This window comes from Archocentrus centrarchus, chromosome 19 (genome assembly GCF_007364275.1).
Source record: "Archocentrus centrarchus isolate MPI-CPG fArcCen1 chromosome 19, fArcCen1, whole genome shotgun sequence".
Taxonomy (NCBI): Eukaryota; Metazoa; Chordata; class Actinopteri; order Cichliformes; family Cichlidae; genus Archocentrus; species Archocentrus centrarchus.
Genome location: NC_044364.1, coordinates 5,381,932 through 5,396,407, shown reverse-complemented (window position 1 = coordinate 5,396,407; position 14,476 = coordinate 5,381,932). Strand labels below are relative to the sequence as shown.

The 14,476-nt window shown below is 41.4% G+C and overlaps 2 protein-coding genes across 3 annotated transcripts; one reads left to right on the top strand and one right to left on the bottom strand.

The window, feature by feature from the left end:
- The first annotated feature begins 2,442 nt into the window (after positions 1-2,442).
- Positions 2,443-3,897, top strand: phf5a (PHD finger protein 5A). Its single transcript, XM_030755603.1, has 4 exons — positions 2,443-2,608; positions 2,899-2,922; positions 3,411-3,577; positions 3,711-3,897. The coding sequence occupies exons 1-4, from the start codon at positions 2,557-2,559 to the stop codon at positions 3,798-3,800; spliced, it is 333 nt and encodes a 110-aa protein (XP_030611463.1). The 5' UTR covers positions 2,443-2,556; the 3' UTR covers positions 3,801-3,897.
- Positions 3,898-5,269: 1,372 nt separating this feature from the next.
- On the bottom strand, positions 5,270-13,917 carry tefa (TEF transcription factor, PAR bZIP family member a). Of its 2 annotated transcripts, none has more exons than XM_030754615.1 (5): positions 13,761-13,917; positions 8,997-9,395; positions 8,245-8,465; positions 7,569-7,780; positions 5,270-6,948 (listed from the first exon to the last, which is right to left on the bottom strand). In XM_030754615.1, exons 1-5 carry the CDS (start codon positions 13,834-13,836, stop codon positions 6,927-6,929), a joined length of 930 nt encoding a protein of 309 aa, XP_030610475.1. In that variant the 5' UTR covers positions 13,837-13,917; the 3' UTR covers positions 5,270-6,926. The 2 variants fall into 2 exon arrangements, with proteins under 2 accessions (XP_030610475.1, XP_030610474.1); XM_030754614.1 differs by lacking the exon at positions 13,761-13,917 and adding an exon at positions 10,492-10,834.
- Between the last annotated feature and the right edge of the window lie 559 nt (positions 13,918-14,476).

Here is a 14,476-nt window from a genome sequence, read left to right as displayed (position 1 = left end):
ACTTGATGTTTGTATTCTGATATTGTAGGCTCTTTGGAAAGACTGCATATATAGTTCAATCTAAATAAGACTAAGCAATCAGTGCTGAATGGCCCTATGATTTGTTTTGCCCTTTGTGCAAAAATCTTAAATGAAATAAATCAAAGTATCAGTATTGGATCGGTATCGCCGATACCAGCTTGAATTTTAAATATGTGGTATCGAGCATCACTGCTCTTGTTCTTGTTCGTGTTTTTAATGGCGGTTGGCAAACCATCTTAGAGGTGCATTACCGCCACCTACTGGACTGGAGTGTGTAAGGCGCTCTTCTTCTTCTTTGTGTTTTAACGGCAGCTGCAACGCAAAGCGTACTGCCACCCTCTGGAGAAAGTCTGCTACTACAGCATCCGCTTTAAAAGTGCTTTTCAAAAAAATTATTTTTGATCACATTATAAACAAGTTAGTCTTCCCGTAAGAGGTTATAGGTAAGCAAAGGAGACACTTATTTTCCTGTCTTTCTCTATCTTTTTGTGAAAATGAATGAAGAATTCTCTTATTTTCAAAGTGAATTGAAACATTTCCCTCAATTTTCCATCTAATATAGTATAATAAGAAGCACTATTTCCATAGTCAGCTTTAATGTGATGTTTCCTTTGTTTATCCTCTCAGCATCCTTCCTACAAAGCTATCTGTGCTACTGCACAAGAGCCTGTAACTTGTTCTTTACTGGATAATGCAACTATGATGCAACTATAAAAGTCATAATTTTACTTAGGTACAGTTTTTTTTGGGATCAATTTAAAGTACCCAAACTAAAAGTATTCATGTGTAAAAGGAAGTTTTCACAGGATGTACACAGGTCTCTTGAAAACTAAGTACACCCTACTTTATCAGTCTTTTGCATCATTATGGAGGAACTTCAGCCCACTCTTCTTTATAATGCCACTTCAGTTTTTGTCACGCTTTAGCTGTCAGACAGATGACCTCTAGAATACTTTGGTTTACAGAGGAGTTCATGGTCAATTCAGTGCCTGCATGCTGCCCATGTCCTGTGGCTGCAAAACAAGCTCAAATCATGAGCCCTCCACCACTGTGCTGACAGTTTGTATGAGGTGTTTGTGCTGATATGCTGTTTGCTTTTCCCTGAACATGGGTTATGCATTATGGTAAAACATCTCCACCTTGGTCTCATCTCTCCAAAGGACATTGTTCCAGAAGTCTTGTATTTTGTTCAGATGCTACTTTGCAAACCTAAGCTGTGCTGCCAAGAGAAGAATTTTTCTCCTGGAAAGCCTTCCAAATAAGCCAGATTAGTTCAGTCTTTTTCTAACGGTGCTGTCACAAACTTTAGTATTTAGCACACTAACTGAGGGCTGCAGAGTCTGAGATGTTCAGCTTTTATAGAGGCACTCACACTTGCTGATTATCACTGTTAATCAAGTATCTTTGATTAGCAGCACCTGGCTGAATTCTTATGGAAACAGTAAGGGTGCACTTTTACTTTTTTAATTATTCAAAGGACTGCACAGAGTCCTGTGAATAATTTCTTTTCTGTACATTGGATTATTGCCTCATAGTTATTCATTCATTCATGTGTAAATCATGTTACTGTTGCACCTGGATATTATTTAAATGACTTATGTGGTGCTGAGTAGCTTCAATAATACACGATGCCATAATAATATAGCATCATATATAGTAGTACTGTATGTGCAAAATTATAAGTAACTAAAGCTATAAAAGTGCAATAAAGGACAGTATTCACAGCCACAATATCCTGGAGCAGAAATAGAATCTAGAAATATTTAAGTACAGCCATCAATAGTCTAATAATAATCTATCATCACATCACATTGAGTCTGTGCAGTAAGCACTTTTAAGTCTTTAACCATTTGTACTGATGAATAACCCCATGAATAGGCTACATGTAATAAAGACGTCACAGTACTCTCACTGTTTATACTCCACTGTGCATTTAATCATTAGTTAATATTCATCTCTGGCTCTCTTCCACAGCATGTCTTTTGTCCTGTCTCCCTCCCCTCACCCCAGTCCCAGCAGATGGATGCTCTTCCCTGAACCTGGTTCTGCAGGTTTCTTCCTGTTAAAAGGGAGTTTTTCCTTCCCACTCTCACCAAGTGCTTGCTCACAGGGGGTCATTTTGATTGTTGGGTTTTCTCTGTATTACTGTAGGGTCTTTACAATATAAAGCACCTTGAGACGACTGTTTGTCGTGATTTGGAGATTTGCAGATTTGCAGATTATTATTTGAAATACAAGGATAATGGAAAGGGTAGTTTTTTTGTTTGGTTGGTTGTTTTTTTTGTTTTGTTTTGTTTTGTTTTTTTTTTTTGCGTTCCTCCGTTCACACTCCAGTCCAGTAGGTGGCGGTAATACACCTTTAAGTTGGTTGTCAAGCGCTATGAATCTCTAAAGAAGAAGAAGAAGCAGATGCGTTTTCTCTCCGTAGGAGACGATAGGCGGCGGTAATGTAGCGCATCAAGCAGAACTAGCGGGCCAAGGGTCAAGGTTTAAAGTTGAACCAAACCAGCAGCGCTTTACTTACGTAAGCCGAAAATGGCTAAACATCACCCAGACTTGATCTTCTGCCGAAAACAGGCTGGTGTCGGTAGGTTTTAGCTTTTTGTTGCCTTTCAGTATCGCACACGGCGGGCTTTGCTACAGCCGGAAGTCTCCTGTCATTGTTTTGTGCCGCATAGCATTAGCATCAATGCTAACGGTTACAGCATGATTTCATTGAAAGTGCGTTAGCTTGGAAATGTCTGCGAGTCTGTTCGCTCTGGTGAATAATGCCAGTATTACAGTGTGTTCACTGAAGGGTGTTGTAAACAGCAAAAAAAAAAAAAAAAAAAAAAAAAAAGGCACACTGACTGACTGTGCTTTGTTTCCATTCCGCAGCTATCGGGAGACTTTGCGAGAAATGTAAGTGTTTGCATGTGTGAGTACTGTCTGCACCACACTGAGCGTGCTTTAAAGTAGTGTACAAATCTGTTGTTGTGAGTCCTTTTCATATGTAACCCCAACTTTAATCACCTTCTGTAACAGCCAGGGTTTCTCGCTGTGGGTTTTCATTTATTACACCAGTAATATATTCATTACAGACACACTACCCTCTTAAGGAAGAAACATATGGACTAAATTATTATATTTAATTACACTGCTGCCTAATAATCCCTAAAACGTGACACTGCAGCAGGACGTAACTCAAAACATTTTTAAAGTGACTTTTACAGACGTTAGGCATTCATTTTATTGTTGTTTTATGGAAGATATGTATACATTATACAGAAACATGATCAGTAACTATGTAAATTATTTTTGTCCAATTTTGGAAAACAAATACACCACCAGCTCAGATGTGCAGTCTGATCCTTTCTCTATCCTAACTGTTCTTCTCCCGCTCTGTCCAGGTGATGGAAAGTGTGTGATCTGCGATTCCTACGTGAGGCCGTGCACACTGGTGCGCATTTGCGACGAGTGTAACTACGGCTCCTATCAAGGGCGCTGTGTCATATGTGGAGGGCCCGGTGTGTCTGATGCCTACTACTGTAAAGAATGCACCATCCAGGAGAAAGATGTGAGTGTCCCGCTCCCCCTTTTACTTACTGAAGGAGCTAACTAGAGGAGGCTTTTAAAGGGCCTAACAAGGCTGTTCTTAACATTTTCTTTAAAGTACAAATGTGTCTGAACTCCTTCTGTTTCCTCTGCAGCGAGATGGATGTCCTAAGATCGTAAACCTGGGAAGCTCCAAAACAGATCTGTTTTATGAACGAAAGAAGTACGGCTTCAAGAAGAGGTGAAGGACGACCCAGTGCTGCTTTTAGTTTTTCAGACTTTAAATCTTCCCCCCAAAAAGATTTTTTTTGACTTTTCAATAAAGCTCACTTTTATATACTTTTTTTTTTCCTGACTGCTTTATTAGTGTTCAAGATTTTGAAATAGTCAGGGAACATGAGATTAGAGATTATGAGACAACCAGGTGTCTTTGTTCTCTTCTCTGAGCGTCTTCTTCCAGCTAGTAATGCTTGATGCTTTTTGTACACATAGACCTTGTATCTGAACTGTAGCCATTATACATTTTATGGTATAAATAATCCCACTGTCTGTGGACTGCCAGACATAAGGGACAAGAGCCAAAAAGAAATGAGTGTAGAAAATGTTGGGATATAGTTTTAGTTTTAATCTTAATGGGTACATTTGGGTGTCAAACAAAGGAAGGCCAATTAACCCTTCCCCTCACATCATAACCCTCTGTTATGATGTGAGGGGTTTGTGGGTGTGGTCTGTGTACAGTAAGGTGAGGAGTATTAGTTACCTTATATGTAAGAAATTATGCATGTCCAGTTTCTTGTTTTTTCATTGATTATGCATGAGTATATAAAACTACCTAATGAATTCAGTTAAAAAAACATGGTTTGCCTTCACTCTGGATAAAAGCTTCATAGGAAAAACAACAAAATTTAGGGGGAAGAGTCTCAACAAATCAATACAAAGTTGTGCTGAGGCACAAGATGTCAAACCAATTAAACACCAAATAAGTAAAACTCCAGGTACTTAGAGAATCAGTGCTAAAGAGCATTGTCACTGCTTATGTCTGTTTATCTTTTGTCATCTTTTTGATTTAAATCAGATGACAGTAGAGGTGCAGTGGGGAGTGCAATCACTCGGGAGGGGCTCAGAGTAGAGCCGCTGCTCCTCCACATCAAAAGGAGCCAGTTGAGGTGGTTCAGGCTAGGATACCTCCAGGGAGCCCTTTAGGTGAGGTGTTCCGGGCATGTTCTACCATTAGGAGCCCCTAGGGAAGACCCAGGACATGCTGGAGAGATTATCTCTCTCAGCTGACTTGGGAACACCTCGGTGACCCTCCCCCCACAGATGAGCTGCAGGAGGTAGCTGGGGAGAGAGGGCTGGGCTTCTCTGCTTAGGTTGCTGCCCCCGCAACCCAGCCCCAGATAAGCAGAAGACTATGTTCATTCATGACCAAAAGAATAAATCAAGAAATATTGCACTGAAAAAGAAACCAAAAAAAAAAAAAAAGTGAACTGAGGTCAATAATGTGCCCTCTGTTCCTGAGGTATGGTCTTAAATAACAGCCAGAACACCAGGCGAGTTTTGACCACTAAACCGATCAGTTCATTCTTGTTTCCAAGTGAATGTTTGTGCCAAATATGAAAGTAATCCTTCCGGGCATTCCTCAGATCCTGCAGTCATGAGAATCAGATTGCTGGAAAACCTGAAGATGGCATACCAACACAACAGACAACAAGACTTCTGTTAACAAGGCTTTATTCTTACATACTGTATATACAAGACACAAAATATTGCCACACTCAAAATGCCAAGATGTTTCTTTACAAAGAAATACAAAGATGTAACCAGGAAGTTTAATAAAAATGGGAAAAAAAAAATACTCAAAATTAGTTACTTGCTGTGTTCCTGAGAAGGCAGCTGCAAACTCTACTGCAACCAAATAAAAACTTCCAAAAAGTCAACAAAAAAAAAAAAGCTCATTACCAGTTATGCCAGAATTAGTCCAAAAATTGTGATTTAAACTAAAGTCACACTTTGAGACTTTTTAGGATAATCTGACTCAACTTACTGAAGCTTGGAGTGAAATAATTTCTGTGTTAAAGGTCTGGAATATTTACACAAAAAGTCTTGCATGTAGTTTTACTTTCCAAGAATGCACATGACCCATTCGTTAAGAAGTTATTTAAAGAGATTTTTTTTTTTTTTAAAAAAAGGAAATACAGTATTCATTTTGGTTACAAAGTGAGAACAGCTATAGATGGAAGCCCGGGAGCTTTCCCTTTTTGTCTGTAGTAGCTGTTTGGATGCAAAGTTAAGTGTAAACTAGCAGAACGCTCGCTGCACTGAAATGGCTTTGAACATAGAAGACACTTGAAGGGATTTAAAGAGACGTCCCGAAACAGTTTGCGTTACGAAGACTTCGAGACATTCGATGCACGTTCATCTGACAGAAAACCTCTAATGGTTTACGGAGGCAGGTGTTAATAACGATTTCTCAAAAACTCAACTAGCACTGCATTTGAACTTTTATGTTCTATTATGCTGAATACATTTTTTAATGTATATTAGCCTATAGCTATTTACAGTGCATGGATCAGTAGATTCTACAGACACTTCTGAAGCGTCACTGACACAAATGGACCAGTCCACGTGGACGACCTGCAGAGAGGCAGAAGTACAACTCTGAAGGACACAAGAGCGACCGACACTGAAACAGGGAGGACAAAGCGTTTATGTACAGCTCTGAGCCACCGGTAATGGAAAAACACATACATGAGCAAAAGTGAACATGGCTGCTTTTATTTCCTGCCAAGTCACCAAAATCCCCTGAAGAAGCTAAAGTTATTGGAAATGTCACAGTCAAAAAAGTCTTTGTGGGCAAAGAAAAGCCCAGCTCTTTAGAAAATCTCTTACATAATAATATAAATGTGAAACTTAAAACTGGAGAAGCGGTTCATTCAAATGTACAAAACAACTGGAAGCAACTTGAAAACCCCAATAAGAACTCACGTAGCCTAAACCATTACATGTGCTACCTAAACGTCATATATTGTATGCAAAATAAACCCCAAAGTTTCTTCAAAATAAAACGTCACACATGATCTCTGTCGGCATCAAGCATACAAAACAGGGCAAAAATGCACCTCAGAAGCAAGGTGTGTCAAAGAAGCACTTGAATATCCTCTCGCAACCCTTTCGCTTGCACAGATGCTCAATATAATTACAATTATGTTCAATATGTTCTTATATTGATAGATTAACATGCCATCACATCTCCATGGAAGCATCAGCCCTCACACGGGCTCTTCTGCTCTTCCTCCTCTTCTTCCACGTACCAACAAAGGGTCTGATTTATTTATTCATTAGGAGAATTAAATGAATAAATCAACAGATTTCTATTCGTCATCTGGCACCACTCTTGAAAGAGAAGAGAACAAGGATGAATGACAACTGAGGGCGGTTAAAGCATTCACAATAGCCTCTTTCCCACTAGCACCTACTCAGTTTGATTCTACTGTTTCGGTCGTGTTCTATTATAATTGAGTACCACAATATAGCATGGTGGCTTAAAAGTCGCCTGACATCATTTGTATGAGACACACAACACAGCAGTGCAGAAAATTGAGGCAATGGTATGTGTATGCAGTCATTTCCCTCGTTGCCGGGTTCAAAACCAGCGGGTTTGATTCTTGGGTCGCCGCTCTCATGACTCATACAGTGACATCACTCCTTAGCCAATCAGTGTCATGCAGTCTGCTGACGTCGCATTTTTGGCTCCACTCAGCTCGCTTGGAACTCCAGCTGAGTAGGTACTAAAAAAAAAAGTACCTGGTACCACAGTAACCCCTAAAAACCGAGTCAAGCTGAGTAGGTGCTAGTGGAAAAAAGGCTAATGTGTACATCAGCAACTGGCAGCTCTGAAGGCTGTTCTGTGGGTTTATGTGGCAGAAGTTTAATCTTAAAAATATTTAGCTTCTAACTGTTCAAGCTGCATGTCCAGTTGTTTATTTCTTATTTATTTATTCCTTGTCGCTTACAATGGTCCGTATTTGTTTTCATATCGTCCCAAAACGTTCTTGTAGCGGCCGCACTCTTTCCGCAGCTCGGCCACCTCCGTCCGCAGCGCTGTGTTCTCACGCTCCAGGAAGGCAGCTCGGACAGTGATCTGGTTCTCCTTTAACCTGCGGGCGTCACGGGAGCGTTTAGCGGCCACGTTGTTCTTCTTCCTCCTCTGCCAGTATTTATCATCCTGGAGGATTGAAGCAGGAAAGAAACAGATTAGACTGAACTTAGTTACTGTGTCTTGCTTATTGTATCAGTGCACTTTAAGCCTGAATCTCACCCACACGGCGCAGAATGCAAAATGGCTGACAGCCAAAGCTCCTTTGTCCCCGTAAACAAAACCAGTGTTCTTCGGGAGGAATGGGAAGGACGGAAATAACTGATTTCAAGATTATAGCATTGCTGAGTCATTGCTGATCCTTTTTCTGCTCTGGGTCTGCTATCACAGCACTGATGAAATTACAAGTATTTCCTGTTCCTTCACAGCAGCGGCTGTAAAACTTTCTAGCATGCCCTCCTTCAAGTATGAGAACTGAGTGCCTTTCTGTTTTACTGATCAGACAAAGCACCTAAGCACAAAGCAGCGGCCTGTGAGATTGAAAGCATTTTTTTTGTGTGTGTGTGGTTTTCCTCATTCTGTTTCCAGCATACCTTCTGGTCTTCAGGCACAAACACCTTCTTGGCTTTCTTAATCATAGGCTGTGGCTTGAGCTCATCATCAGTGAACTTGTGTTTGCGCGGGTCAAACAGTTCGCCTCCGGGCACGCTCGACAGGACCAAATCTGTAGGATCTGGCTCATAGTTGAGGTCAACCTCAATTTCGTCAGGGTCGATGGGCTCGGGAGTCACTCTGTCCTTGTCAGTGGTCACCTCTGAGAAGACAGATGAGCAACAAAAAAACAAATGAAAATTAAAAATCACTAACACTGTTTTCTGTGTAAAAAGTATTGCTGGCTTCCAATGCTCTGTTTCTAGTACAGCTTTTCTAGCTTTGCCCAATCAACTATTACCACCCATGATTTGCTTCAGGATCGAGTGACACTAATAGATCACAGCCATGTTTACCTAAACATCTGTGACATACCCAAATGTGAAATATAAACACGCATAATTAACTGTATTTAGGAAAATACAAACAGAGACCATTTAGGGTTATTTACAACCTCAGTGTTTTCATTCTTAGACTCTGCTAGGGTAGCTCTGCATGAATCACAGTTCAAAATAAGCCTCATCTTATACAGAGCCTTGATGCAACCCCTCATTTCATCCAAGAGATTTTAACATACTTGAAGCAAATACCTGCTGGTCCTTTGGATTTGGTGAGTATGTTTCGAATTTTAGGTCCATGAGACTGTAAATTTAATTTCCTTTCAATACAAGAATCTTCTGAACCGCAGCCTCACCTGTAATAACATCACAGGTGATGTCAGAATCATTTTTGGTGATGATCACCACTTCCTCGTGGCCACTGTCCAGCTCCTGAATGGGCAGCAGAGTCACTGAAGAGACAGGTGCTGGCTTTGTGACTTTAGTCTCTGCAGAGGGACTAGCCTTTTGGTTCTCTGTCTTCATGGCACTTCCTTCTAGGGCGTCCTTTAGGGAGCTCACCTCAGGTGAGATGGAGATGCCATTCTCCATGAAGAACTCCTCCAGGTCCATGTACTCCAGGTGGAAGCTCTCACCATCATAGGGGATGGTCTTCTCCCAGATAGCTGGAGTCAGAGCGGCCGAAGGACCCATGTCGCTCCCTCCTCCACCCAGGTCACCAGCATCTCCAAGACACAGCTTTTCCTTGTCTGTGTCTGAAATGTGAAAGATGCACATAGATACACAAGGTTTTTTTCAGAAATATTACTACATATATTTTGCCTTGACACATATGCAAAAGGCATTTGTCTGTCTGACTGTGCTGAATCAATGACTGTTTAGCATCCATTTTCTTCTTTTTCTCTCTTTACAACGTGAGTCCAAAACCAACCACTACAACCTCTAACAACACACTTCAACTCCACATAAAAACTCATTTCCTGAGATTTATGAGCCTGTTGGATATTAGTGCCACATTCTTGAAGGCGCTCACATTTTTTTGAACCATTTCTTGGAAATATAGGTGGCTGTCCTCCTCTAGAAGCAACCCTCCAAGTTAGTATGTGATGGAGATCATTACAGCCTGCAGTTAATCAGTGTATGCAACATGATTATTGGTGTCAGCACCCTGGTAACCTGGAAAACGGATGTGTTCAGTGCTGGGAAGGAGTCTAAACACTGATCTATAGTTCACTCTAACCAGATTTGGTGCCGGAAGCGATTCATATAATGTGTCAAAGTAAAAGGTAGAAGTTGTCCCAGACTGAACTTACCCCCAAAACATCAACTAACACCACCACGTAAAGTACACTGCATTACAAGGGGAACTATTTAGGATGACTTTGATTAAGTTATGTGTTTGTTTTTTTAAACAAACACAAAAAAAAAAAACTCACGTCCACAATGAATTAACATTAGCAAAATTAGCAACATTTGCCCCAGATACATTTTAGCACACTTTATGCGCTCTCATTCACGTATAACCAGTTTTCTCATCAAAATACGACCTTGTTTTGAGGAAGGAAAGGGTGCTTCGTGTCAACAACAACAAAACAACAAAGAAATAACCGCATTTAAACCCTCGGGGCGATTCTAGAAACGTCTCTGCTGAGCAGACCCAGGAGGAGAGAGGCCTTTCTGGGTCATACAGCGACTGCAAGTCAGTATCCGCTCAGAAATGTTAGACGCAGCACAGACCGCAGACAGTCTGCCACATTATTAGAAACTATTATTTTTTATTTCCGCCCTTTTGAAGCGGGTGAACTTGTTTTGAGCCGATTTTCACCTCCTCTTCATCAGCTCTGTACTTACCGTCGTCTCCGTCCAGAATATTCGGCGGAGGCATTTCCATGATTTTCTTCAAAACCAATGGGAATGAGCTCGGGGCCCCACCAGCCGTCTCCACCGTGACTACAACTGGCTCTCCCGACATTTTCGTCTCTTTACTGTTTGCAGTTCACCGCGAAGGAGGCGCAAAAAGACGCGGACTCAGCGGGTTGTCTTGTTAGCCTAGCAGTGTTAGCACTCCAGCACCAGACTGCTTTCAAATTCTCAATATCCACTCATGCGAAACTCTATCAGTCCGAACAATCCTCTACAGCTTCGCTACTCCACTTCCTCAGAAACTGCGACCAGCAGTAGGTCGAGACGCTTTGTTTTGTTTTTTGTTTTTTTAGCGCAGGCCGCGCCTCCTCGTTAAAAAAAAAAAAAGCCCCTTCTTGCCTTGTGTTGATTGGCGGACAGAGAGAAGGGGCAGGGTCGCGATAACTAAGTGCGCCCCCATTGGTTGACCGAGTTATTTATGCTCACCTAAAGACGGACTGGAAAACTGAGTATGTGTCAGTGTTATGTGAACAAGCAAACACAGACACACAGCCTTTAGAGCAACCTTTGAGGGGGAAATAACTACATCCATGCCATCCTAATCACAGATTCTGAAGTTAACCATTAAACAACTGCCAAATTAATTAATTTAATACACTGAACCGAAAGTAGGACAAACACCCCTTTTCAACCCTGCTCCCCTCACATGCAAGCACACGTGCAGCTGCCGCGCTTACATATCGCCTGATTTCGTCCAATCACGCTGTTTCGTGTTTACGTCGCTCACATGCAAGAAGGGCGGCGCTGCAGTATCAAAGCGTTATTGGACATACAGAAGCAGCACCTTGAGATGGGCCATGCTGCTGCTGCTGCAGCTAAGGAGACAACACAGGGGCAAAGACCTGCATGTGTTAAAGAAGGCACACAAGAGCACAAATCTCGATTGTGGTGGCTGATAATTGTGCCACATCACCTCTGAGCATAAGTGAACTGCTCTTTATTTTCTAATTATGTGGTAGCGAAAACAAACATTCCTCTGGCGGCTGCACATTTATATTCATGAAAACCAAAGCAAACGTTGGTGGATACAAAACTGTCTTAGTGGGAGAGGGTGTTTTCCTCCTGTGTTGCTAGAATGTGTTGCAGAGTACACGTCAGATGTTTCTGTCGCATCAGTAAAAGGAAAGACAATCCTTCAAGGTCATAAGGTGTGTGCAGGTGGCTGGGCTCACACTGAACTTTGTCCCACTTATTTTATATGATACTTAACCACAGAGATAAAGGATTATTAGCTAAATTAAAAAGGAAAATTCAAACCTTGCCTGTGCAACATTAGGAAACTATATGTCCTCTGTACATCTCCACGTGATTCTAGGCTGTGGTTCACAGTACATCACAAGGACCAAGTGTGCAGATGGTGAATTTGGCTCAACAACTTTATAAATTACATCAATAATACCTGTGTATGTACCAAAAATACTCTCCAGATGCTTGGCAGAAAATTCTAATAGTATGAAACACATCAAAACTTCACTGTAAAGTCACACATAGGTTTCTAAAAAAGAAAAAGAAAAGTATGAGCTTGCTGAGTATGGCTCCTGAATTCCTACAGCACTTGGTGAACCTCCATGGACGATTCAGTCTTTCTTCAGAAATACAGGTGGAAAATATGAAGTATCTGAATCTCAGTAATGAAAAGTGCTCTGACTTAAACTGCATTAAGCTCCTTAATTTGACATTTAAGCCAAATAAAGGCTTGCAGACCATGAAGAAGCATATTTACCGATTGCTTCTTCATGGTCTGCAAAGACCAAAGACTCTATAATTGGACAGATGTAATAAAGAAGCAATCCATCAATTTTCCTCCACTTCTCTTATTAAAACGGGTGGTGTGGGTGCGAGTTGCAGCCTATCCCAGCTGTCATAGAGCAATAGGCAGGTTGTCAATCTGTCGTAGGGCAAACATGTATAGACACACAATGATTCACACCTGCAGTCATGGCCAATTTAGAATCACTAATTATCCGAACTCTATGCATGTCTTTGGACTGTGGGAAAAAGTTGCAGTACCCGGCGGGAACATGCAAATGCTACACAGAACCCAGTACCACTAGCGCCACCATGCCACATAAAGGAGCAATTCACCCAAAAATTGAATTTGGAGTCACTTGGCGTCATAACTTAATCTGACTTCTCTTAGACAACTAGAGCAATCAAACAACAAAAAAGTACTGTTTGTTTCATGAGTCATTTCAATAATGCGATAGTCTTTAGGAGCTCCCATTTGATAACAAAAGCCTGAGTGGTTACTGTAAAGTCCTGTTAACCTGGGAGCAGTGATCTGTCTCGGAGGGAAAACAGACTCATTTCATGATTTCATCATGAACCTTCAAAGCCCACTCAATACACGCTGAGATTAAAGTAGGGGTTAAACACAAAACCAAAAGGTCAGCCTAGATTATGTCAGGCACCATCTCTCAAGATGACTGATTCAGTGGACCATATGTTCTCCTTCCACAGTGGTCTCTCACACACTGCATACCAAACATGTTTTCCTGACTGAGATGGTGTCAAAATACATTGTACAGCAACAAAAACAGCACAAGTCAGAGAGGATTGAAGGGTTTCACACACACTGAGATCTTCTAGGCCCCTGTGCAAACTACACACTACACTCATGTTAACAGACATGACATTTATGAACTGACATGAGGCTGATTATTGGAGCTTTCATTCAAGAGTATAGTTACCCATCCCTCTCAGCCAGAATGACAGCATTTATACTATAATGTCATGAAAATATCATAAAAAACAGTAGGTGATCCTTTTTTTTCAGGATGCATAGCTTTTCCATATCACCACTTTGAAACACCCTGTAACCATTAAAGATTATTTAATTTTAAAATATGCACATAAAACACTGAGCACACTAAGACAACAACGAAAGGACCGGTACCTGTATGTGCTAGACTACACCTTTTTTTTTTTTTTTTTTTTTTTTTTTTAAAAAGGTGTGAGGATGTATGTAGTAAATTAGTCCACAGTTCCTTTTGGATTCCAAATATAGTCCGGGGGCAGATCCCTGCGCATGCAACTCAGCTGACAGGGTTTATGCAACAAACACGCAGTTGTTTGCGCAAAGTTTCCGAATTTCCTTAAGATCAGTTTCTCACTTCAGATTCACCATCTGCACGCAAATCAGCATCTCAGTGCGTGTAATTTTAACTGAACTCAAACTAAATTTGGCAGACACTTACCATTGTCATCAAAGCTCGGAAGAGTAAATGGATGCTCAAGAAGAGCCCTGAAAATCTCTGGGATTTCAGTGGTCATGCTTTCCTCCCGTGAAACGGCACACACCTGGAAGGCCGGGCGAGCGCTTCTGAACTTGTTTGTACGCCGGGAATATCAAAACTTTGACGCGTCTCACACTTTGAACTCTACCCAAGTTACTTAACGCAGCCCACCCACTCCAGCTCCACGCAGCCAATCGGACCGCGCTTTCCCCAGGCAATCGACGGAACGAACGCCCATTGGCCAGACTTTGTGCTCATCGCGGCTCCGCTAGCCAATCCCGAGCCGTACCTGGGTTACCTAAGGTTAGGACAACAAAACGTGTAAAGGTAGCGGTTCGCTGCGTTATGAGACGGGTAATTACACACGGAATATGAAATAAGTCTTAACACCTGCATGCACCACCGACTACAGGAACTTTAATAAGTGGGTGCGTTTTTAGAAAGGTAGCTTACTTATACATGACCTATATTGTTAAGTAACACGGTGAGGAATTTAGGAAACAATCCAGAGGATCAGACGTCCTAAATTTAACCTGACGCGCGTTTTACGTTCCAGTTGTGTATTTGAAATAGCCACTACATGAAGTATAGGCTTTATGATGCACGTTTATACGTACGTTTCACAAAAACAGCAGAGGTAAAAAACTGCCACGAGGTTGAGGGCACGGCATCGTGCA

Bases quoted from the DNA above. Each gene is read 5' to 3' on its own strand.
- phf5a (XM_030755603.1), top strand. From the start codon at position 2,557: ATGGCTAAACATCACCCAGACTTGATCTTCTGCCGAAAACAGGCTGGT. The intron at 2,609-2,898 runs GTAGGTTTTAGC...TCCATTCCGCAG, and splicing joins CCGAAAACAGGCTGGTGTCG to CTATCGGGAGACTTTGCGAG. The intron at 2,923-3,410 runs GTAAGTGTTTGC...CGCTCTGTCCAG, and splicing joins CGGGAGACTTTGCGAGAAAT to GTGATGGAAAGTGTGTGATC.
- tefa (XM_030754614.1), bottom strand. From the start codon at position 10,612: ATGTCGGGAGAGCCAGTTGTAGTCACGGTGGAGACGGCTGGTGGGGCC. The intron at 9,396-10,491 runs GTAAGTACAGAG...TTCACATTTCAG, and splicing joins TATTCTGGACGGAGACGACG to ACACAGACAAGGAAAAGCTG. The intron at 8,466-8,996 runs GTGAGGCTGCGG...CTGTCTTCTCAG, and splicing joins CACCTGTGATGTTATTACAG to AGGTGACCACTGACAAGGAC.